Source organism: Cucurbita pepo, chromosome LG17, assembly GCF_002806865.2.
Source record: "Cucurbita pepo subsp. pepo cultivar mu-cu-16 chromosome LG17, ASM280686v2, whole genome shotgun sequence".
In the NCBI taxonomy this organism is placed as follows: domain Eukaryota; kingdom Viridiplantae; phylum Streptophyta; class Magnoliopsida; order Cucurbitales; family Cucurbitaceae; genus Cucurbita; species Cucurbita pepo.
Genome location: NC_036654.1, coordinates 5,557,356 through 5,580,141, shown reverse-complemented (window position 1 = coordinate 5,580,141; position 22,786 = coordinate 5,557,356). Strand labels below are relative to the sequence as shown.

Here is a 22,786-nt window from a genome sequence, read left to right as displayed (position 1 = left end):
TTGTTATATTAAAATTTTAGAGTGAATTTTAGTTTTATAAATATAAGAATTAATTTAATTTCGTGTTAAATGAACATCTCTATTTACGATTATGTCCTCCTAAGTGCCATTATTCTCGACACGTGTTTAAAAATAAATTTATTCATGAATTAGAAGATGTTTTGGTTCTCGCACGTTGGTAATATTTTTCGGATGATATTTGTATTATTTTTAAATGCTTTAATATACTTTTTAAAATAAATTTACATGAATTTAGAAGAAAAAAATTAAAAAAATATATCAATTTCTCAAAATTTTAGAGGAATAATTTAAAAAAATTATAACTAATTAGGAGAAAAGTGTAATTTTAAATTAGTTTATTAACAAAATAATTAAATTAAATTAAGTAATATTAATATTTTAACTAATAAAAACAGCCTACCATTTATTATTTTACGTTTAATTGTCATGTTTTGTGATTTGCCAGCTGAGATCGGGAGAGGAAAGAGAAGACGGAATCAGAGCCGTCCACGTGGCAAATCAGACGTCAGAAGAAAGGTTGTCAGTATTGGGTTTGACGGTTTGACGCTTTCTTGAATGTTGTCACGTCGCTGCTTTCTGACTCTGACATTAAAAAATAATGGCTTTTTTTTTTTTTTTTTTTTTTTTTTTTTNTTATTGACTTCCAATTTCAGCCGTTGGATGCCGTCGGTCACAATATGCCACGTGTAGGGTAAAGGTGAGACCTACAGTCAAATGTCAGACGAATTTATTATGGGAAAAAGGATTACCAAATTCTCTCTTTTATTTTTGAATGGCTTGGCCTATTTCCAAAAGGTCAATGCCCTATTTTAACTATATATATATATATAATTAATTAATTAAAAATTTTGAATTATTAAAGATAATAAATGCATGTATTTGGATAGGTAGTATAATTAATATTAGAGTTAAATGTTTTTGGCTGTTATATAGGTTTTGTTTATTGGAAAAAAATAATTTAAATTATTTGATTGAATTAAAATATTTATATTAACTATATAACTTAAAACAATTGAGTAATTTTCTCTCTTTTCTCTCTCCATTTCAGAAAAGAAAAAGAAACCTACATCAAGTAAAAAAAAAAAAGTTAATTAAGAAACCTACATCAAGTAAAAAAAAAAAGTTAATTTAAGGGTGTACGTGAATCGAGTTAGGTTAAGATAATCTTTTGGACCAATTCAAAAGTTCGAGTTTGTTGGCTTAGTAGCTCAATCTTTTGGACGAGAAAGACAGACGAAGAAGGATTGAGGAGAACGTCATGCATGTTGGGCTGGCGTTGGGTGAGGAGGACATTCGTGGAGGAAGAGTGGAGTACACTCAACATGTTATGCATGTACATGCATGCAAACTACATAAGAGGAATCGGGTTGGACTTGGGAAAGAACGAGAAAGAAAAGAACAACATGGGCATCGAGTGGGTATTGGGTTGGTCGAAGAAGTTTTTTTTTTTTTTTTTTTTAAGCTTGGGCCAACCTTTATATTAGATAATCGAGTTGCGTTGAGTTGACCTGGTCATTTGCACAGTGAATCTATACTCAACCCAAATCAAATCGAGTACACAAAAAATCAACCCAACCCTTATAATTTGAGTTGGATCGATTGTTCTCGAGTTGAATGTAGACCCCTAAAATTAATATACAACAAATATAATAAAATCTCATAAAGACAATGGTAATTTAATCAAAATTTTAATACACATTACAAGTGAGAAGAGAAGATTCAGACTTACCACCACCGACTCAAACGGTATACAAATGTAAACATAACTCATCAAAACATACATCATTGACTAATAAAAGTTCAAATCTCTCGTAAAAAAAATCACATACTACATGCCTTCAAAGTTTATCAACGTTTTAGCCAAAATTCCATTAGGGCGCTCTCAATGATTCTACAATCTTAGAACTAAAAGAATGAAATTTAAATGATAAAAAGTGTAAGATTTTGAAACTAGGAGGAGGATTTAATTAATTAAAGGAAAGAGGGAGAAAAATGCGAGGAGCCTCACCTCACCTCACCTACATAACACTACATTATAATCCTATATTATTTATATCACAAATATCACAAATTTTTACAAGTGGAACCTTCCTTACAAGCCCAAATCAAAGGCATACATACCACCTAAGAATGCTCTCTTTGGACAAATCCACGGACAGATAATGCCCAACCCCATCTAAAAACCTAATATCTATCCATCCAAATCTAGGGGAACCACCAATGAAGGGTTTCAATTTCAACAATCTGTGAGCGCAGCTGAAGGAAGCCAATGAAAAACACACTATTTGAGCATCGCCATGAAGAACGTGCCAGCAATGAATCAAATGGATAATATATACAAAAACAATGGCAAAAATTTGCACAAATATCTTCATTCAATGAGAAGATGAATGTAGTAGCAGCAGCAGACCTTGAAATTTTGTTGCTAGCTAGCTCGCTCACCTTGAAATTTATAGCCAAGTGTCCCCTAAGTACTCATTTTCATATCCATTCCATGGTTTAACTTAACACCCAGCTGCCTTTAGAAAGTTATCATATGGGCTTGAAGGTGGTAGTTGAAAGAGGTGGGGATAGTGTTGGTACTCAATTGAACAAACCCTAGGAAGGATGTCTTTAGAGGAATGCCGGTTCTTGGGAAAATCTGAGTCCACGAATGGGTTTTCGCTCTGCATTTCAATGAGATTTAAAGTTAGATTTTACAAGAAAGGGATGGTTATAACAGCATGCGAGCATGGCAGAAGTAATTGTGTGAACCCAGGTTGATATATGTTCCAAAACACGCAATAAAATCTCCATTTTCTAATGAGAATGCTTCAGTATCAATTTTTCTCTTTATCTAGAATTAAAATTGAAAGAAAAGTGGAGTATATAAGAAAGAACATACCGTATTTACACAGAAGTGAACTCGACGCCGCGAAGACTCTTCCTTTCTCTGATTGTTGCCACCATGGGTGGAAGTTTTAACTGGACGTTGCCCTTCACTTGGTTGAGAGTTGGTAAAATTTGATAAATTTTGCTGCTTTCCTTCTAAAAGGGCCTCACAGTTGCTAGCCATATCTTTGTAAGGCACATTTACCGGGAAGGAGCCTGATGTTCTTCCTACTTGATTTGATATGTTGGAAACCTGTAGCATACTCCGTTAATAGGGAAATATCCTCCGACTTAAGCTAGTGCACACCACTTGGAAGCATGTAAAAAGAAACTAAGAAATATATCCAGTATTAACTTTAGCCACAATAATAGATCTCAAGAGGCCACATCGAATAAGGGTAAGATAATAATTAAAATCAAGCCTTTTATCATCCTGTCCTTGATCCCAATAGGATAAAAATACCAACAATAATGGTGGAGCCACTCGATTCAACCACCAATTAACGAATTTCTGATTGAACTCGAGTGTTTAATCCAATGAAATGGAGGGATTATTAGGAATCACGACTCTCCACAATGGTATGATATTGTCCACGCTCAAATGGCTTTGCTTGGGGCTTCCCCAAAAGGCCTCATTCCAATGAAGATGTATTCCTTACTTATAAACCCATGATCATTCCCTAAATTAGCCAATGCAGGACTCCCTCCCAACAATCCTCAACGATCCTCCCCTCGAACAAAGTACACTATAGAGCCTCCCCTGAGGCCTATGGAGCCCTCGAACAGCGTCCTCTTAATCGAGACTCGACTCCTTCTCTGGAGTCCTTGAATAAAGTAGACCATTTGTTTGACACTTGAGTCACTTTTGACTACACCTTCGAGGCTCACAACTTCTTTGTTCGAGATTTAAGGATTCTATTGACATGGCTAAGTTAAGGGCATGACTCTAATACCTTGTTAGGAATCACGACTCTCCACAATGGTACGATATCGTTCACTTTGAGCATAAGCTGTCATGGCTTTGCTTTGGGCTTCCCCAAAAGGTCTCTCATACCAATGGAGATGTATTCCTTACTTATAAACTCATGATCATTCCGTAAATTAGCCAATGTGAGACTCACTCCCAACAATCCTCCATAGGGATGGGGTAGCAGATTATGAAAGAATGAAGTTTACATTTTTTTTCATTATATACTACACACGGTAGCCAAAGAGGTTTGTTGTCGATTTTCCTGGTCAGTAAAAAACATTCATATTTTCCCTTTCCTTTTAACTTGATCATCCTACTTTTGTAGTTCGCATCTGCACTGATTTTCAGTTGCATTTGTGGAGAACATATAAAAACTACATTTTCTTGTCTCACTTTATACAACTATATGAGCTCAACTGTATAGCGTTGTTAACTTACCAACTTCAAAAGTTCATCAGCACTCATGACAGTTGGACTTTCCAAGGGGTTCTCTATCTCAAGCTCATTCTGACTTTGAGGTTCATCACATAAGTTACCGTTATCAACCTGCCAAGTAAGCCAAAATGTAAAGTGAAGTCCACAACCCGAAAATCAGTGCAACTATTGGACAGGAAGATGAAAGAAGTGAAAGGAACCAAGTCAGATGTTTCTTCCTTCAAGGGTCCACATTTATATATTTCTCCTGGTGTGACAAATAACTGAGCTCCTAACGGACATGCATCATCTGGTAAAAAATCTTGGAGTAGTTGCTCTCTGATGGATGATAGCTCATTCTGCTTTAAAGATCACACAAATTAGTTATATTTACTAGAAATAGAAACTGACGATCTACTTTGTGGTATACTGAAATAATGCTTACTTCTGACATATTTTCGCATGTTTGCAAAATTAGGTTAGCAAATGACTTTTTAGATTGGCTTTCACTTTGATCAACTGCTGAAAGTGACTTCGCAGCATTTTCATTGTCTTCTTTTGATCCATAAACTTGTTTGGGATTGTCTTGTCCTAAATTAACAACCTGTAACTTGCAATCTTCTACCAACTTTAGAAAGGGGTCAACCTGATAGAAGTAAAAATTCATATCAATTAGAACATTATTCAATAAAGTTAAAATCTCTAACTTTCTCTGGATTCCACATTCTAGGCAGGACTAAAAAAGAAATAAATAAATAAATAATAAAAATAAATTCTGAAGTCAGATCAAGACCACACTTAGGCATCCAGAGTAGAGAGATATGAACTAAAGACTAGACACATTTGTACTACGTATGAATCAGAGTGGCAATTTTTTTTTTTTTTTTTTTTTTTTTTTTTTTTTTTTTTTTTTTTTNCACCTACTGTTTCACTAGTAAGGGCAGCTTTAGCACGAGGGACAAGAGGCATGATGTTGTAAGCTTTTGATGTGAAGATGATCATCGATGTTGCCAACATAAAAAGGGATCTACGCTGTGATGGTCGCAACTGGCCTGCAATTTCGTAAAAGACTCTTTTAGTTGCAGAGTTGGCCTAATGAAGATCCACTCAAAGTGGACATATGACTGGTGATGAAAAATATCTTTCCATCCAAATACATTTGGAATGTCAATTTCATCTTTATACTTTTTCTATCTGAAGTGTTGTGGGCCAGTTAAACTCACTAGGTTACTAGCCTTTCCTCCACTCATATGTCAAGTAAATAAACTACAAAATTTTGTTTGATCCATTAAAGAAAAAATAGCTGTTTCTTTACAAAGATAAAGAAAGGGCCTTTATTTCTACAAAGATCCACATCTAGTATGACATCATTTTTATGGAGTCAGTTTTCAGGATTCCAAATGATCTAGGTTTTCAATTACGGGATCTTCAAATAAAAGGAAGAAATGATGAAAGATCTTACAACTTGACACCCCAGTGTTTACCACAATATTTCGAAGTAATGAAAAAAACTGGTACGATAATTTTATAAGAGCTTGCTCGCAAAGTTTTGACATCACAATGAGGTACTCAACCTCGCTCATGTTTGAATGGGATTATAAATTTAGCAAGATTTGAGAAACTGAACAAATGAAATAAAACATTTCGTTAGTTCTAGAATGTTCCCTACCTCCAGAAAGGGAAATGCTCCGCAAGGAAAATGCAAGTTGGTAACTTCGAATGAGCGTCTCATGCCTCGAGCGCTGTGTATAAGGAAATAGAAAATTCATATAGGTAGTTACAAAATTGTTAAGTATCAACTGGAACCGTAAAGAACTAAAGGATAAGCTGATATCTTAATGTAACATTTACTCATTAGGCTTTGTATGAGTTCACACGAATTAAGAGAACTCTAAACTTAGCTGAATTCCTAGATGTATTTAGAATATGAGAAAATAAAAATGTATATCGTGGCTTGGTTGAAGCTCAGATGACCTTAAAACTGTTAACTGAGTTCCTTTTTACTTAAAAGTCATCCGTGTTTTCTGATTTTCTGTAATAGCTCAACTTAAGAGCACTCCACAATACTCTCACGAGATGTCTAATGCCCTACATGAATGCCCCTTGGGCTTCGTAAACTCTCCCACCTACGCTAGATTGAGTTCAAAAGCCTCTTAGAGCCCTTAGCTACCAGAATGCAATCCATCAATCCAACCCCGTGGGATGAGACATCTATTATTACCTTTAATAATTAGAGGATGCACTTTTAGTAGTCTAAATCAGAAAGCAGTTGGCTGACTAGAATATGTTGGTTCTCTAAAGCTTTACATAGGGCTCAACTCAAAAAATTAATAATTCATAATTCATAACAAATATAAAATAGCATTTCATCAGAACTTTTAAGTTGTAATATACTGTGAAAACATTCGTTAAGTATCATGCTAAGCACGTATACTTTACTTGGTTTGATCATAAAGGATGTTTAATGAGGGTGTATGCACTAATTTGGAATCTTGCATTGACTCCATTGACTGAAGTTGAACATAAAAATTACATGTGGATCCAATTCCATGGTAAAATGAGGGGAGACATCAGTAAATCATCTAATGGGTAATTATTTGATTGTAAGACCTATTCATCAATCCTCAAAGTTCTCATAACCAGTTTCAGTCCACCAAGCAATGTTAGGAATCTAAGTTTGCAACTACACGAGCCTCAAATCATAAATCACCATTTTTTTATGCAATTCATCGAAAGGTTTTCAATTCTATAATTTACTTATGAATGCCCCTTTGAACTATCAAAAGGTTAGTTAGCTCGATAACAGTTCACAAAACCTATGAAATTTGTTCTTATTCACAAGAATAGTTGTCATTTCAAAAGAATTTTCTCTAGCCCTCCCACCTGAAGTTTTCTTCTCAATTTTGAGCAATCCAGTAACTATCCATTTGAAACTCATGCTTATCATGCTAAACCATTGGATCAATACCTCATGAAAACAAGTTTGGATCCTAAATTTTAAATAATAAAGATAAAAGCACATTATAATGCCACATGAACAATTATATAAGAAGCAACTGTGACACATTCTTATAAAAAACATAACTAACTGATGCAAAATAATAAATACTATCCATCAAAGTTGTAAAAAAAATCACTTTACACAATTGTAAAATATCATTCATACTTGATGCCTTTACAAGCCAAAATGTCTTTCAGAAGTAAAATATCATTATCTTTTTTTTTTTATTATTAGCTTTTATCATTAACATACCAATACACCATTAGCCATAATGATGATTGACACTGCCAGAGCTGTTATAATATTAGTCAACCCAAAATGAAGCTAACAATAGAAAAGAAATACGTTCTCTTAATTTCAGACTCCGAATATGAACTATATTACTTGATGCCTGCAGAATACTGATTCAATATATTGATTGAACAAACAACAATGAATTTACCTTAGTCCGTGCAAATAGCAACACCAGGCAGTAAGTATGAGCAATTGCTTCATAGTTTTCCGGTTTGTTTAGAGGAGAGATAGATTGTGCCCATATTGATGAGAGCAAAGTGGTAATCTGGCGGCTGCTTAGCCTAAGGAACATCGTCTGAAGATTTAATTCAACAAAATGAAAATATCAGGCAACCAAGAAACCATAATAGAAGAATCCTTACTGAAACGGTTATAAAAACCAACATACATACCTGTTCCTTTTCTGCACTTCTCAAATCTTTCTCATCAGCAACCACACTAGGTGGATACATTTTCACACTATAAGCTCGGCTGTAACCTGACTTCAGTCTATTTAGCATAGTATTATTGTTGAGCTTTGGATCATTGTCATCTAAAATTGAATCTGTAGCTAGAATTGATGGATCCTTTTTTACAGTGTAAACTCGGCTGTAACTTGACTTCAGCCTGTTCAAAATGGACTCACTTTCAACCTTTGTAACCTGTTTAATAATAGGCTTTTCAGCCACCCTCAAGATGATGTTCTCTTCTACAGAATAATGCTCAACTTTCACTTTCTGAAAAAGTGCTGCAGAAGAGGAAAACACAGAAACAGTTCTTGACAGTGTCCTTTGAATATAAGCGGGCTTTGTGGAGTGGGGAATAGAAGCATGAGGACGTGGGCAGACAGATGATGGAACAAGAACAACAGAAAATATGCGGTGGGCACCAACTCTGGTTTCATGGTCTGAGCAAACCATTGCTAGTAGTAATTGATGAAATAATGCCTCAGGAAAAGCCTGCAACACATTTGTTAAAAGCTTAGAAGACGGGAGAAGAGGGGTAAAGAAAAGGTGGTGCAGAACACATAGAGCATGTGCTCTTGCCTTATCTTGATACACCAAATTTGGTATTGATGCCACAATTTGAGCTGTACGGAAGACAGTAGAAATCAATGTTTTGGCCATCACCGGAATATTTGACAATTTTTCTAGCATTGCAGCCATCATCTCTAGAATAAGACCTGCATCTCCAACCTAGATAACATTTCAGAAAATCAGCACTACATCCATCACAAGGATGTTTGGAAGTCGAAAAGATCATAGAAATCAAATTTACTGTGGTGTGCATCTATGGCATATATGGTATGCATGCAAAAGCGAAAAGAAACTGCTGTGATCTTTATAAATGCATTATGTGTAAAAGTTAAAATGAAGGGACCTTGCCTATAAATAGGCATTTCCCTTGTTTGGAATCTGTAGTTACTGGTTTGACAGGTAACTTCAGCCTAGCTACCAACCTTTTGGTAGCTACATTGCCATGATATTAGGTACATCAAATCCCTTACCCTAAGGATACCAACTTATGGGGTGGATTATCAATAAGCATTAGTTCTTGTTGCCAAAAATAGTCATTTTTGTCTTCTGTAGCTAATTCTGAGTAGCTTTGACACCAACTTGATGTGAAAAATAATTTTCTCAAAGGCGACTTAAGGAACAAGCTCTTATGATTTACCACCAGGTTTTGAAAAGGAACTTGGATACAATAAAATATGTAGACTAAAGAAACCTCTCTATGGCCTCAAGAGAACTTGGTTCAAACTGTTTGAAAAAGATGTGACTAGTTATACATCCCTTCAGAGTTAGGTTGACTATACTATATTTTATAAACAATCTAAAAATAATAGGATCTCAATTTTGATTGTTGATGTAGATGATATTAATTTCATGTGTGATGATAGAGCAGGTCTAGTTGATCTAAAGAAAGATCTTGGGAGTTCCAAATCGAGGACTTGGGAACATTAAAATATTTCTTAGAGTTGGAATTTGCAAGATCAAATAAAAGGTATCTTTGTAAATCAAAGAAAATATGTCCTTTGTCTTATTTGAAAAACAGGAATGCTTGGCTACGAGCCCAATTTGAAATTACAAGCAACAAAAGCGGAAGAAAAGGGGAAGAAATAAAGGACAAGAAATGACACCAGAGACGTGCAGGAAGATTAATTTATTTGTCTCGTACACGTCCAAACAGTGTTCTTACTGTAAGTATGGCAAGTCAATTTATGCAGCGTCTAGATCAATTTATTTTGAACCTGCCTAAAGAATCTTAAGAGATTTAAAAGGAGCTCTTGGAAAAGGAATTTTATTTTATTAAAAAACAACAATCACTTCCAAGTAGAAGTCTATATTGATGCAGACTAAGCTAGAAATACTGTTGATAGAAATCTATCTTTAGCTACTTCCATTTGTTGGAGGAAATCTAGTTACCTGGTGTAGCAAAAAGAAAAATGTGGTGACCAAAAGTATAGCTAAAGCAAGCCTCAGCCCATAGAATTAATGAAGGAATATGGATCAAAAGAATACAAGAGGAATTGAAGTTCCCTTGACTAAGCCTATTCAAATTTATTATGACAATAATAAAACTGTCATATCTATAGCTCATATCCAGTTCTATATGTTAAAACAAAACATATTGAAGTTTTTTTAAAATTTACTAAAGAAAAGATTGATGTTGGTGCTACATGTGTCATTTATCTCCAGACAACAGAGTAAATTGCTAATGTACTAAGGGACTTTCAAAGAAGTAATTTGATAAATTGATTGATAAGCTGACTATGGAAGACATCTTTAAACCAGCTTGAGGGGGAGTGTTGGAATTTCTAGTCTTTATAATTGTGTAAATATTAGTTGTCAATATTCAGTCTTTATTATTTTCATTCTTTCCTTATATTGTAATAGGTCTTTCTCCGATATAAGAAGACCTATATGTTGAGGATTGCTGGAGTCCTACATTGGCTAATTAAAGGGAAGATTATGGGTATATAAGTAAGAGATACTATCTTCATTGGTATGAGGTCTTTTGCGGAAACCAAAAGCAAAACTATAAGAGCTTATGCTCAAAATGGACAAAATCATACCATTGTGGAAGCTCGTTGTTCCTATAAGTGGTATCAAAGTCATGCCCTTATCTTAATTTATCTATGTCAATAGAATCCTCAAGTGTCCAACAAAAAAGTTGTGAGCCTCAAAGGTGTAGTTATAGTGACTTTAAGTGTCGAACAAAGAAGTTATGAGCCTCAAAGGTATAGGCATGGTGAAGATTCATGGTAGAGCACTATTGGACTAGCAATGTGCTCTAGAGAAGAGGAGTTGCGTAGATAGTGCCATATGGATAGATATGACTCTTTAAAGGGAGACTCAATGGTATAATTTGTTCGATAGGAGGATTGTTGTCAATTGTTGGAGTCCCACGTTAACTAATTATAGGGAAGATCATGGGTATATAAGTAAGAGACACTATCTCCATTATACAAAGCCTTTTGGGAAAACAAAAGGCAAAGTCATGAGAACTTATACTCAAAGTGAAGAATATCATACCATGGTGGAGAGTCGTTGTTCTCTCACTAAATTGCACCTATTTGAATAACATACTATTACTCTCCTCAATTTAAGAGAGACTAGATGAAATATTCAGGTCTTTTGGCAGTTTGATTTTATAAGCATTTGGTCAATGTTTGCCGAACATTTTGCAAAGGTCAGCTTTCCTTTGGCGCAGTTCATAAATTTTTGCAGTATGAATCTACCCTTTTTCATCTGAACCAAAAATAGTATTAGTGACATAAAATTCCTTAAATTTCTCCTTTATTTACACTTGTCATTGGCTTCTTGATCTGCTTTGTAACATCATTGTGAAGCTGCAGATCATTTCCAGTTGTTTAAACCCCTTCTTCACGAAGAAAAGTACGCTAAGTAGCAATGAGTATCATTAAGCCAATAGTTAGTCGAGGCTGTCTTGTTAAAATTTAATTCTAATTCACGTCGACCACTTCCTTTGTGTGTCATTTGTTTTCTTACTAAATATTCCACAGGTCTCCACTTTTGTCTCTATACGGCTCCAAGTCCAATGTCCTCTCCTGCATCTTCTTTCTTCTTAAAAAATAAGGTTAAAGTTCAGTAGGAAGAGAACTGGTGTTGAACACAGTTTCTAGTTCAGGACTCTCCTGCTGTTTTAGTGTCCGATAAAAACCCACTTTTCACATGGTTTGCTTGAACCGCTGGAAAGGCCATGGAAATTCTAAGCTTTCTCTTTACTAATTGCAGTACAGTCCATGTCCTGATTCCTTCCACCTTCACCGCCAATGAACCATAAAAACTTTAGTGTTAGAAATACACACTTGGCTGCACTGATGCAGAGTTTACTTTTAGATAATGTAAGAAAATGTACCTAAGCATTTTGCGTGGCTGTCCATTTCCTTCCATTAGACAAAAATGTAAGCAAAGTAGATCACTGAATTCTTCAAATGAGGTTGTAAAACCAGGGTGAAGCTACTTGGGGCATTACTAGTCATTTAAACAACACACCCTCAGCCTTGAATAAAAGTTGCTTTCCACACGTCTACAAGTCATAATCTAACAAAAAGCTACCCACTTTTTGAAAATAAATTAAGAGTATGCACCACTTAAGTGATCTAGGAGACCAAGTAACAGTAAAATGGGGAACCTAGGCTAGGCTATAATTGGTAGTAATCTTGTTCATGGCCCTATTAATATAAATGTATATAACCTTCGATTAGGTGTAAGGACTGTGGATACTGCACATGAACTCATACTTGGCCCAGTGAACCCCTTATTCAGGAGGTCCATCCCATAATGGGGAAACTAGGTAGGGTAGCGACAAGAGAATGATTGCTTAGTGTGGATAGGCTATTTACCAATTCACTAGAGCTGATGTTGAAAACTCATTTAATAATGTCATTACCCTGTTACTGGCACCTAGGACTCAATCTACTCTTCTCTTTTGAATAACAGTGTCAGTAGAGAGTCAACCTCCTCCTTAGTTGTGCCAATGTATTTGTTCCTCTCGGCTACAATATACTTCCTCGTTTGGGGTTGCCTCATGAGTCTTGACAGTGTTATGCAGTAGTAGAAAATCTTTCTTGATATTCTAAAAGAGTTTTTTTAAGGGTTCTTGTGTCCATGCAACATTGTTTGAAGGTCATATAGGCAAAGTCTTACAAAGAAAACACAGGATGCTTCTATTTCAACTATATCACACTAATACAATTGAAGGGGAATCTAGGACATACTTTACTGGCTATATAAATCCAGCACCTTTCTTGATCCATGCAATCTTGCAAGGTGTGGGATGGGGTTTGCTAGATTCTCACAACTTTTGAGTTTTGCAGTCTATAATTACCTCATAAACCATGTCATTTATACCTTTTCCTCAAGAGGATGGTTCTTGTTAGGCATGAAAAATGTTTTTGTGCTATGCCAGGCAAAATGTTCACCTTCCTCCTTATAAGAAAATTGCTTTATTTTTAATGGCTTCCCTTTAAGATGCCATTCCATTCTCTGATTCTTATTGTATCATATCCTATTACCCAACAAGCATATGTTGGGCATCACTCATTTGACCTGTGTCCTGTTTGAACCTGTAGCAACTGATAAGATCCTGAATTAGTTATAGGTAATATTGGGGTCAATAATCTGTCCACTTTTGTTCACTCAGTCACTCTCTCTTTTTTTTTTTTTTTTTTTCCAGCCGTCCTTAATGTCATTTTGGGACTGATTGTGTAACATAGTATGTGAGTCCATCACTTGTTTCCATGTATAGCTTATGTAGCTGCCCTATTCAGTATTTTTCAATCTTAAGGATTAATGTCATGGCCTCCGTGAGATAAGTGGCCTCCGTGAGATGAAAGTCCATTAATGAATCTTAAGATTTTCTGGATTTGTCTCACTGATGATATTCCTTGCATTCACTTCGATGAATTCAGCCACTCCGCTACTTGGTTGCAGCAATTATGATATTAACTATACAGTAATTGCTCATAATTTTCAGGTATGTGTGGTCCTTCAATAGTTTGCTCACTGTAGGCCACTATCTTGTAGGAATTTCCCCTACTCTTTTTAAATTAGCTTGTAGTAGGTCCCACCATGTGAAGATGCTCGAATGTAGTTTAATCAAGAAGCTTACTCTATTTTCCTCGGTGCACACGAAGAAACTCTTGACATTTTTTTACCAAATCACAAAACTATTCAACGTTCCACCATCCATCAAATCTTGAAGCTTACTCTATTCAACGTGTGTCTTCTTGGAGCAAATCTTGAAGCAATAACTATTTGTGGATTGACTTCCTAGCCCTTGCCCATTCTGTCTCTTTCTTCCTATATCATTCAAAAAGGTATGGCTTTGTCACGATTTTCATATATTTCTTCAAGGTCTGATTCACTGCTGATGTTTATCCCAAGCCGCGCATGTCCCATGGTGGCTAGATGCTCAGCGATTATGCTGAAATCACCAGAGATTATGATGATATCTATTTCTTCCTCCATAGCTCGATTTTTCTGCTAGCCATCTCAATGAAATGCTCTTCAAGAACAACTGTAATCTTTATCAACAGTAATGAGGGAATGTTATATTGATGGGGCCTTTAAACGGGTGTTTCCTGGTACCCCATGATGTCGGTAAAGAATCTTTAGTTACCGGTTTGAAGGGAAACTTTGGCCTAACAACCGCTCTTGGGAGAACAAATGAAAGGATAATTACCTTTTTCGACAGCTCCACGAGGCAAGCATCAATTGAAGCTTGGTTTTTTTGGTTCCATTGTACAACTTCCACCCCCAGGTTAGCATCATCAAGGGAGCAATGTATACTTTTTCGAAGATGTCTCATCGTATCACTTAGTGCACCAATGATGGCCACTGATGGATGAGCATCCGAATGCTTAGCAAGGGAGGTGGCGATATTAACAATGTCAATCTGCATGGTAGGATTTTTTAAAACATTCTTGTGATCTAGGTGTTTGATGAGAATTGCAAGCATGAAGTGGGAGTTGTGTCCTGTATCAAATAAATGTATTTCATAAGAACCACTAGCACAATTATGGAAATATACGAATAAGTGGGAAGTAGTAGTTTAGATCTCAAAGGCACCGACTTTAGAAAAAAAATCAAAGGAAAATATTACCTAAATTCTCCATTATCAATTGCATATCCATTAAGACAGAAAGACTAATCCCAAGTTTTGGAGACCAAAGATTTCCGTTATCAAAATAACGGAAGAAACATTCAAAGACACGTCGCATTGTTGTAACTTCTTTAGCCAACTTAGCAAGGTTACGTAGGCAAACCCTGGACCAAAATTCTGGGTTCTGAGCGTCTTCCCTGTTAGATATGTATAAGAATGATAAGACTTGTAAAATTGACATGCAAACATAATTATGGAATACTGAGACATGGACTTACAGGGATACAACAATTTCTCCCTTCTCAGTTACTATCATCTTCCATGAACACATCCTTGTTATGTGTTCACGTTGATGGGAAACTACTGCAGTGACATCCTGAGCATCTTGCTCATCATGGCCAGAAGAACAGGCATAATTTTCAAGATCCCCATAATTATCCAAGACAACAGATATAACCTAATTCACATGGAAGATGAAAATGTTACTAAATTTTTTACAAAAGTTAATACCACCAACGGAAGAAATAACAATGAGTGTGAGGTAAAATATCTATAATAAATAAGAACTATAAGAGATAGGCATATTTATCACATGCCACAGCCATAAGGAAATTATCTAAATTGTTAATCTTGCTTCCTCATACTTATTCAATTTGACGGAGAAAAATGTCAGTTCCCACTGGTAGAAAAGCTGTAGTAACTTCAGGAATTAGAGCAAGAAAAATATAATTATGTGATAATGCAAAGCAACTCACATTGTCAAATTCTGCTGATATATTGGAAAATTCACCCATAAACCAAATCTGCAGGTTGAACGCACTCGGATAAGAAAATAATTTCCAAAATGACAAGAAAGAAAATATGGTTCTTCAAACAGAAATATTGCATAAATGAGAGAACTGGAATGCCATCTAAATGTTAAAGGGTACAAAAAAAAAGCGTACATTGGAAGAAAAAATTAGTTCAGGATAACAACTTTTTTTTTTTTTTTTTTTTTTTTTTTTTTTTTTTTTNTCAGAAAAGCAATGCTTTTGGGTCTTCTCCATTCAAAGATCTTACAATCCACTCTGCTTCAATGTTCCTTCCTTTGCAGATGATACCCACCTGCACAATGTGGAACCTTGCTGCTTGAACATAGCACCAGTCAAAGGACATAGTGATGAGCCCCGGAAAGGTGGTATCAAAGGTCCATTTTCCAACCCAAAATTTCAGATTCAGCGAGTCAAAGTAGGACTCATTGCAAAGGGTCTGGTTTAGGCTTTGATTTGAAAAGTAGTTTTCCACTCCGGTCTTCAATGCATATTCATATCAGGAGGTAAGATGGAAAAACTCCTTCCTAGGTAGGCCATTACATTTGTTTTGTAAAAGAGATGTTCTGCAAATGCATTTGTTTTTTAATGAGAAACGAAGGTTCCATAGATTTATAACTACATTCTTGTTTAACCCATTTATTCTGAATCCTCTCAATTACTTCCTTTTCCCAAAACCCAAAGAAGGATCTCAGACACCTCCTCCGATCCAAAATGTCCTTTGGGTGGCTTAGGTCAGTCAAGACTATGGCCTTACAAAAGCAATGTTTGTGGGCATCATTTTAAGATCATTTTTCCACTCTATTTTCCATCATACAGAAGAAGTAGAGATTCAAAATTAGTCTACTGACTTTGAAAGACCAACACATTCAGTACGTGCATAAATATATAATACATCCAAATAAATGCAATGCTGATTACCATAGATGAGAGAGCTTGAAGGCCAGCTGAACGCATTTGTTTTTCTCTCTGTTCCTCCCCTATTTCTTGCCCTAAAAGGCAGAGTTTGGGAATCATTCCATCTAAGTTAAACATATAAGTACCATCCCTCTGCACAGGCAATAAAAGTACATAAAAATAATGAAGATTTTCAAGGAACAAGTTTAAGTTAACTCATCGCATCCTTCCAAAAATAGATTAAACAATCATAAAAAATGTAAGCATACCATACTGGAAAACCTTACTTGGTTATTAATGAAATCAAAGAGAGCTCGGCATCCTAAAATTCGCAATTCATCATGATGTGCTTGATCTAGTAGAACGTGGATGATGCCAAGCAAACTACTTGCAAATAGAGGCCTGCAATAGTTTGTTCTGATTACAACTTTCATATGCATGTAAGTATTACGTTATCAAGTCAGGAGATATAACAAATCGATAGGCATGCTTATTATCAACCAGCAAATCAATTCTCCATCTATTGCACAAGATTCCACTGAACTTGGAAGAAAAATATCTCAATTCATATTCTCATTAGCCTAAAAGGTTATTATGGTGTTTTAAAACTTCTAACAATATAAAATAATTTTACACATGAACCACAACATTTTAATAAAGAAGTGAACAGAAGATATTAATTTGAAATCCAATCACAAGGATGTACACGTAACAGATACTTGAGGCCATTAAAAATCCAAACAATTTACACAAATACATAATTTCATCCAACCTATATGTGAAAAAACATTAAAAAAATTTAGGTTAAAATAACATTTTGATGTTTGTATTTTGGGACACATTCTATTTAGTCTATGTACTTTCAATAAATATTAAAGAAGTCCTTATAGTCTATGTACTTTCAATAAATATTAAAAAAGTCCTTATTGTTAGTTCGAAGTTAGTTTCTATGGAACTTGGTAAAATAATAATAAATTTAAGAAAAGATACCATGTGAAAATATTTTTCAAAATTTATAGGAGAGAGTCAGGAAAGACTAATAGAGACTAAGTTTTTAAAAAAAAAAAAAAAGTTAGCCATAATTATTTGGACATTTGGACATTTATTAAAAGTACATGACTAAATTTGTTCATTTATAATAACCATTGTACTCTTGTCCCGCGTGACTATTAAAAAAAAAAAAAGAAAAAAAAAAAAGAAAAAAAGTTAGCCATATTTATTAAAAGTACATGACTAAATTTGGACATTTGAAAGCATGTGAATTATAATAGAAAAAGCAAAAAACTACACCATATTTTAACCAAATATTTATTTTCCATACCCAACTATTTTTAACCAGCTTGAAAATACAAATTAAAGTGAAAGATGTTAGACCCTAGAAGCTTAAAAAAATGAATGAAAGAAATGAAAGTGCTACTAAAGTGAAAATACAATTAAATTACCTTGTGTTCATTTATAATAAACATTGTACTCTTGTCCCGCCTATAACTACTACAGGCAATACCAATGTCCTAAAGATACGTCAGCCTCTATTATATAACTTGGCAAATTGGACCCAAATCCTAATGTAAGTCTGAATAGTAGAATTGGTCACTAAGTACTGTGAAAAGAAGAGTAATCAAAGTACAACCATTTGTTCATAGAGCACAGGAATTCCTAAGGACTTGTATGCAAGGTCATCTACAACAAGTATTCTGAAAAGGAAGGAATTTGTTTGTTTGAAATGAGAGAAGAGGGTTAAAATATATTTTGTATCCGAGTTGAGTTCATTTGATTGCCATGAACAAGTTCTACTTGCTTCAGAAAGTCATTGATATAACTGAGATGTACTCATGTATCAGCAGCTTGCACCACTCAACCATATCTATCTTTCCTGGTGCAAGTTCTATAGGCATCTCATAGGAAGATATTAAGGAAAGTGATATTAATATTTAAAATATTTAATTCCACTACAAAATTAAATAAGTAACTCACATTTGCGCTTTACAGGAAACCAACAGCTTTCTATAGATACATATGATGATCTTCACGGAGTGAAGTTGCCCATTCCGCAATTCCCTGTAAAATTTATGCTCAAGATAACTTGTGATCTGCAAAAAGGAAAATTAAAATTTCGTGAAAGAATAAGAATAGAGCTGTTCTAAAGGTTAACCAGGAAATTACTATGGCCCAATGCCCAAAGGACCAAGCAACGAACCTACGACAAACAGCTGAATTATGCCAAAACAAAAGAGAAAAAAGAAAACACAAGCACTGGAAAAATCCTTAACCTCTCAAGCTGGAAAATAAGCTTTAATGGGAAGAAAACATTATTAAGGTATCCACATCAATCAATCATTAATCAAAACCAGGTAAACAGTCTCTGTGTTAGGGAGCATGATCATGAAAAAACAAAAAATTCTGAATTTCAAAAATAAGTTTCCCATGGACCTTCGAACTATCAACTCCCATCATATGATTCCTCGGAGGGGAACAAAATGAGAGGGCAGAGCCCAATGCTTGATACATATCATCATAGTTCAGTACTCCGTCCCCTATGTTAATGAGAGTCCATTACCTCATTGTCAAAAACAGTTAAAGCCACATAGCACTATGCTACTATAACTTTAGAAATGTGACATGGACAAAAAAAAAGTAAATAATTCACTTTCAGAATAATCCAAAAGCACAGTTCAAAGATATTACTGAAAGTAAAATTCAGCTAAGTGACACCTTGGGAATACGAAAAGGATTTTTGGACGCATATTCACATAATTTATTAATCTGTCTGTCATTGGGTTCTTCATCCTGCCATAAAACAAAAGAGAATGATCAATTTTGGAATAGAATTCTCAGACGCTTAAATAGAATATTTAACTTGTAGGCCATTCAGGCACAAAAAATACTGACGCGCATTATAAGCTATAAGGGAAATAACAAAAATTAAACTATGAACAAAGAAAAATAAGCAGGATAGAGTTAGCTTCAAAGTAGTAAAAATGCCTATGTATGTTGTAATACCATGTACATTAATAAACATTATTGTTAGTAATTTAGTAATATTCCTCTTAGTCATACCATATTAAATAGTACAGTGTTCCTTTTAGGAATAATGGTTTGAAAGACTAAACCACCGGAGGGGGGAATAACTTATCTTTTAAACTCTTATGTCTCTTACTGTTGTCGTCTGCAATAATGTCCATCTTTGTTTGGTGTGTTCATTTTGTACCAATACAAACTATAACCTATAACTACACAGAAGGTCTTTTATAGAAGCTAAATTAGCAAATAGGAAAGGTGGTCAGACAATTCAAATCATCGTCGAAGAAAAGAAAGGGGGGAAAAACTAATAATCTGAATGGAACTTTATTGAAGTAGGAACCACCTTTACCAATCAAAGAGACTGGAACACGTTTAAATTCATTGGAAAAGGGAAAAGGAGAGAATGTTAACAGCTTTGTGAAGTTTATATGGTTGACCACAACAAAAGCCATTGTAGAGAACGATGCAAAATAAAGCTGTAATAATTTGTACTTGGATGATGAACCAATGAGAATTATTTTAAACCTTTGTACAATTTTATATCATAAAATGGTCATATATATTTCAAAGAAACGATTCTGGAACGCTCTCTTGAAGATTTTATGGGATACACGAACGTTTTCAAAATGAGAGAGATGAAACCTCCTGAAGAAGCTTTTGTTGGATGATGTAAGTGCCACATCGACTAATTTAGGGAATGATCATGGGTTTATAAACAAATAATACTCTCTCCATTGGTATGAGCCCTTTTGGGGAAGCCCAAAGCAAAGCCATGAGAGCTTATGCTCAAAGTGGACAATATCATACCATTGTGGAGAGTCGTGTTCGTCTGACATGGTATTAGAGTCATGCCCTAAAACTTAGTCGTGCCAATAGATTGGTAGACCTCAAATGTCGAACAAAGGACTCCAAAAGAAAAGGAGTCGAGCCTCCTCGAAGGCGGTAAAAAATGACTAAGACTCCAAAGGAATCGAGCCTCGATTAAGGGGAGGCGTACTTTGTTCAAGGGGAGGTGTTGGATGATGTAAGTCCCACATCGACTAATTTAGAGAATGATCATAGGTTTATAAACAAAGAATACTCTCTCCATTGGTATGAGGCCTTTTGGGGAAGCTTAAAGCAAAGCCATGAGAGCTTATGCTCAAAGTGGACAATATCATACCATTGTGGAGAGTTGTGTTCGTCTAACAGCTTTAACATGGATCTGTGGCATTCTAACATTTCATGGAATCATTTAACCTCTGGTCGAGCTCATATGTCTTAACCTTAACGGATTGTAGCGTAGATATTGTAGTTTTCTCTCTAATCTCTCGTCTAAATTGTCAAATTTGAAAGTTTATGCATGCAAAAAGTTTAGAATGTAGATTTTCGTCTCTCCCATACAAATTTCTGACTCTACCCCCCTAGCCAATCCGGTCACAATCAGATCAACCAGCCACCTGTTTATGGAACAAAACTTAAGATGCAAGGGCCAGAAGATCAATACAACAACCTGACCAAATCTAGACTAAGCTAAGCATGGATTCAACTCAGACCAAAAAATATTGCAATTTTTAAAAAAGAATAGTAGACTGAGAAAGAGATAGAACCTGAGAACGAGGAAAGATATCGGCGAGAAGCTTCTTATAGCGCTTGATGGGATGCCTCGACCTCGCACGCAAAGCAGGGCAAAAGAAACACAAAGCTTCACAAACAGGTAACATCACTTGCCCCGAAACCATTCTTATTAATCTTTCGACACTAAAAATTAGAAGAAATCCCCAACGACGCCCCTAAAATCAAACAGATACCTCCGTCCACAAACTCCGGCGGTGAAATCCTCAGCCCAAAAAATCAATCCGAAATCGATTGAAAATTTGGAAAAAAAAATAAAAAATGGAAATGAAATTCTCACCAACGGTGCTTGGGGAGGAGGACCTACGGTGGGATTCAAGTGGCCTCCGGAAATTTGTTAAAGAATTGATGTCCGGTCTGATCTCCGAGGCCTCCACCGAAAGAAAAATGGCCGAACTCAACGCCATTTTATACCGTTCTTCCTTTCCCTCCATTTTCGGCTACACGTATGCTCCCATGGTCCTGGTTTTCGCGCAATGCCATTAGCCGTTATTTTGTTATAGACAAAAACGATCTTGGAATTTATCTTTTTTTAAAATAATAATAATAATCAATTAAAAAAAAGGGCATTTCCAATTATTTACCAATATATTATTTATTTATATATCATAAAATATTAAAATTATATATACTATTTTAACTTTTATAAATCAATTACTCCCGTAAATAAAATCAAGTACGTTTTAAAAAATTTTACACATTAGATCATATTAGTAATTGTATGCCGATGTGGTGTTCGTCACAAACACTGCTAAGTTAGAGCACTGTAGCACATTTTAAGTTTAAGAACGAGGTTTAATGTCGTTTTCATACTATATTTATGCGATTAATTTAAGGGTTTCCTTCGTTCTTTCAAATAGAGCTAGGAGAAGGTTGAATCGGGCTTCTCCCGAGCTTCATTAGATTGTGGCATGCCCACGTGTGCTCAACCCACCTTAGTTCAGGTCAAGGTACCCTTTCAAACCTTATAGTTCAGTCAGACTCGACCTTACCTTGGGTTCTATATGACTCTAGTTTTGAATCTAGTAGTTTTCTATCGTTTTGGGTTTGATCCTACTGTTTAAATTTTATCACTCTCAAATTGGGATCTGTAGCTTTAGCCCTTCACGATCGTTAACATTGATAACTAAAATCTCGTAAAATTTAATATCAAACAATTACCAAATCATAACGCATCACTAACATCGGTTATAAGCGTTAAATATTATCAATCTCAGTAATTATCTTAAAAGTAGGGTTAATTTACGTTGCAATATTACTGTTTAACTTTTCGTAAATCTTTTAAAAGCCGTCATTTTTTAAATAATAAATGTATTTTTTTAAGAAATAAAAAAGTTTATAGTTTTTTTCTTTTAGTTTAATGTATTGAAAAATATATTATTATTGTTATTTTGAAAACATTAAATTATGAAAAAAATAAATAAATAATTACATAAAAAGGAAAATAAGAACCTGATAACTGATAATAAAACTGTCGTCTGATCTGATCTTGACCTCGGTAGGGGACGCATTTGGTATATGATCTCTTGCATGGCTGTTCCTCCGGAGACTGCTGCTTCATTTTCTGCTAGATTTAAGCCGATAATCCCAGCCACTCGAACAGCCGTGTTGGATCAACAATGTCAATGGTGCAATCGTTCATCATTTCCAAGGAAAAAGGTCGGATCAACAAAAACTTCATCGCAGAGAGGCGGGGAAAAAACAAGGATAGTTATTATTATTTTGTGTTCTTCATCTTCTTGCAGAGCAGAAAAGGGATTTTTA

At 35.1% G+C, this 22,786-nt stretch overlaps 1 protein-coding gene across 6 annotated transcripts; it reads right to left on the bottom strand.

Moving 5' to 3' along the window:
- Nucleotides 1–2,050: 2,050 nt before the first annotated feature.
- On the bottom strand, nucleotides 2,051–22,561 carry LOC111778655. Of its 6 annotated transcripts, none has more exons than XM_023658598.1 (20): nucleotides 22,475–22,561; nucleotides 20,998–21,484; nucleotides 19,100–19,174; nucleotides 18,362–18,477; nucleotides 16,675–16,789; nucleotides 16,412–16,540; nucleotides 15,437–15,484; nucleotides 14,960–15,138; nucleotides 14,682–14,878; nucleotides 14,262–14,554; nucleotides 8,597–8,746; nucleotides 7,964–8,509; nucleotides 7,720–7,866; nucleotides 5,946–6,018; nucleotides 5,201–5,328; nucleotides 4,722–4,922; nucleotides 4,498–4,638; nucleotides 4,301–4,408; nucleotides 2,906–3,145; nucleotides 2,051–2,687 (listed from the first exon to the last, which is right to left on the bottom strand). In XM_023658598.1, exons 2-20 carry the CDS (start codon nucleotides 21,127–21,129, stop codon nucleotides 2,526–2,528), a joined length of 3,180 nt encoding a protein of 1,059 aa, XP_023514366.1. In that variant the 5' UTR covers nucleotides 21,130–21,484; nucleotides 22,475–22,561; the 3' UTR covers nucleotides 2,051–2,525. The 6 variants fall into 6 exon arrangements, with proteins under 6 accessions (XP_023514366.1, XP_023514367.1, XP_023514371.1 ...); XM_023658599.1 differs by having other exon boundaries at nucleotides 4,498–4,635; XM_023658603.1 differs by lacking the exon at nucleotides 19,100–19,174 and having other exon boundaries at nucleotides 21,303–21,484.
- Nucleotides 22,562–22,786: the final 225 nt, after the last annotated feature.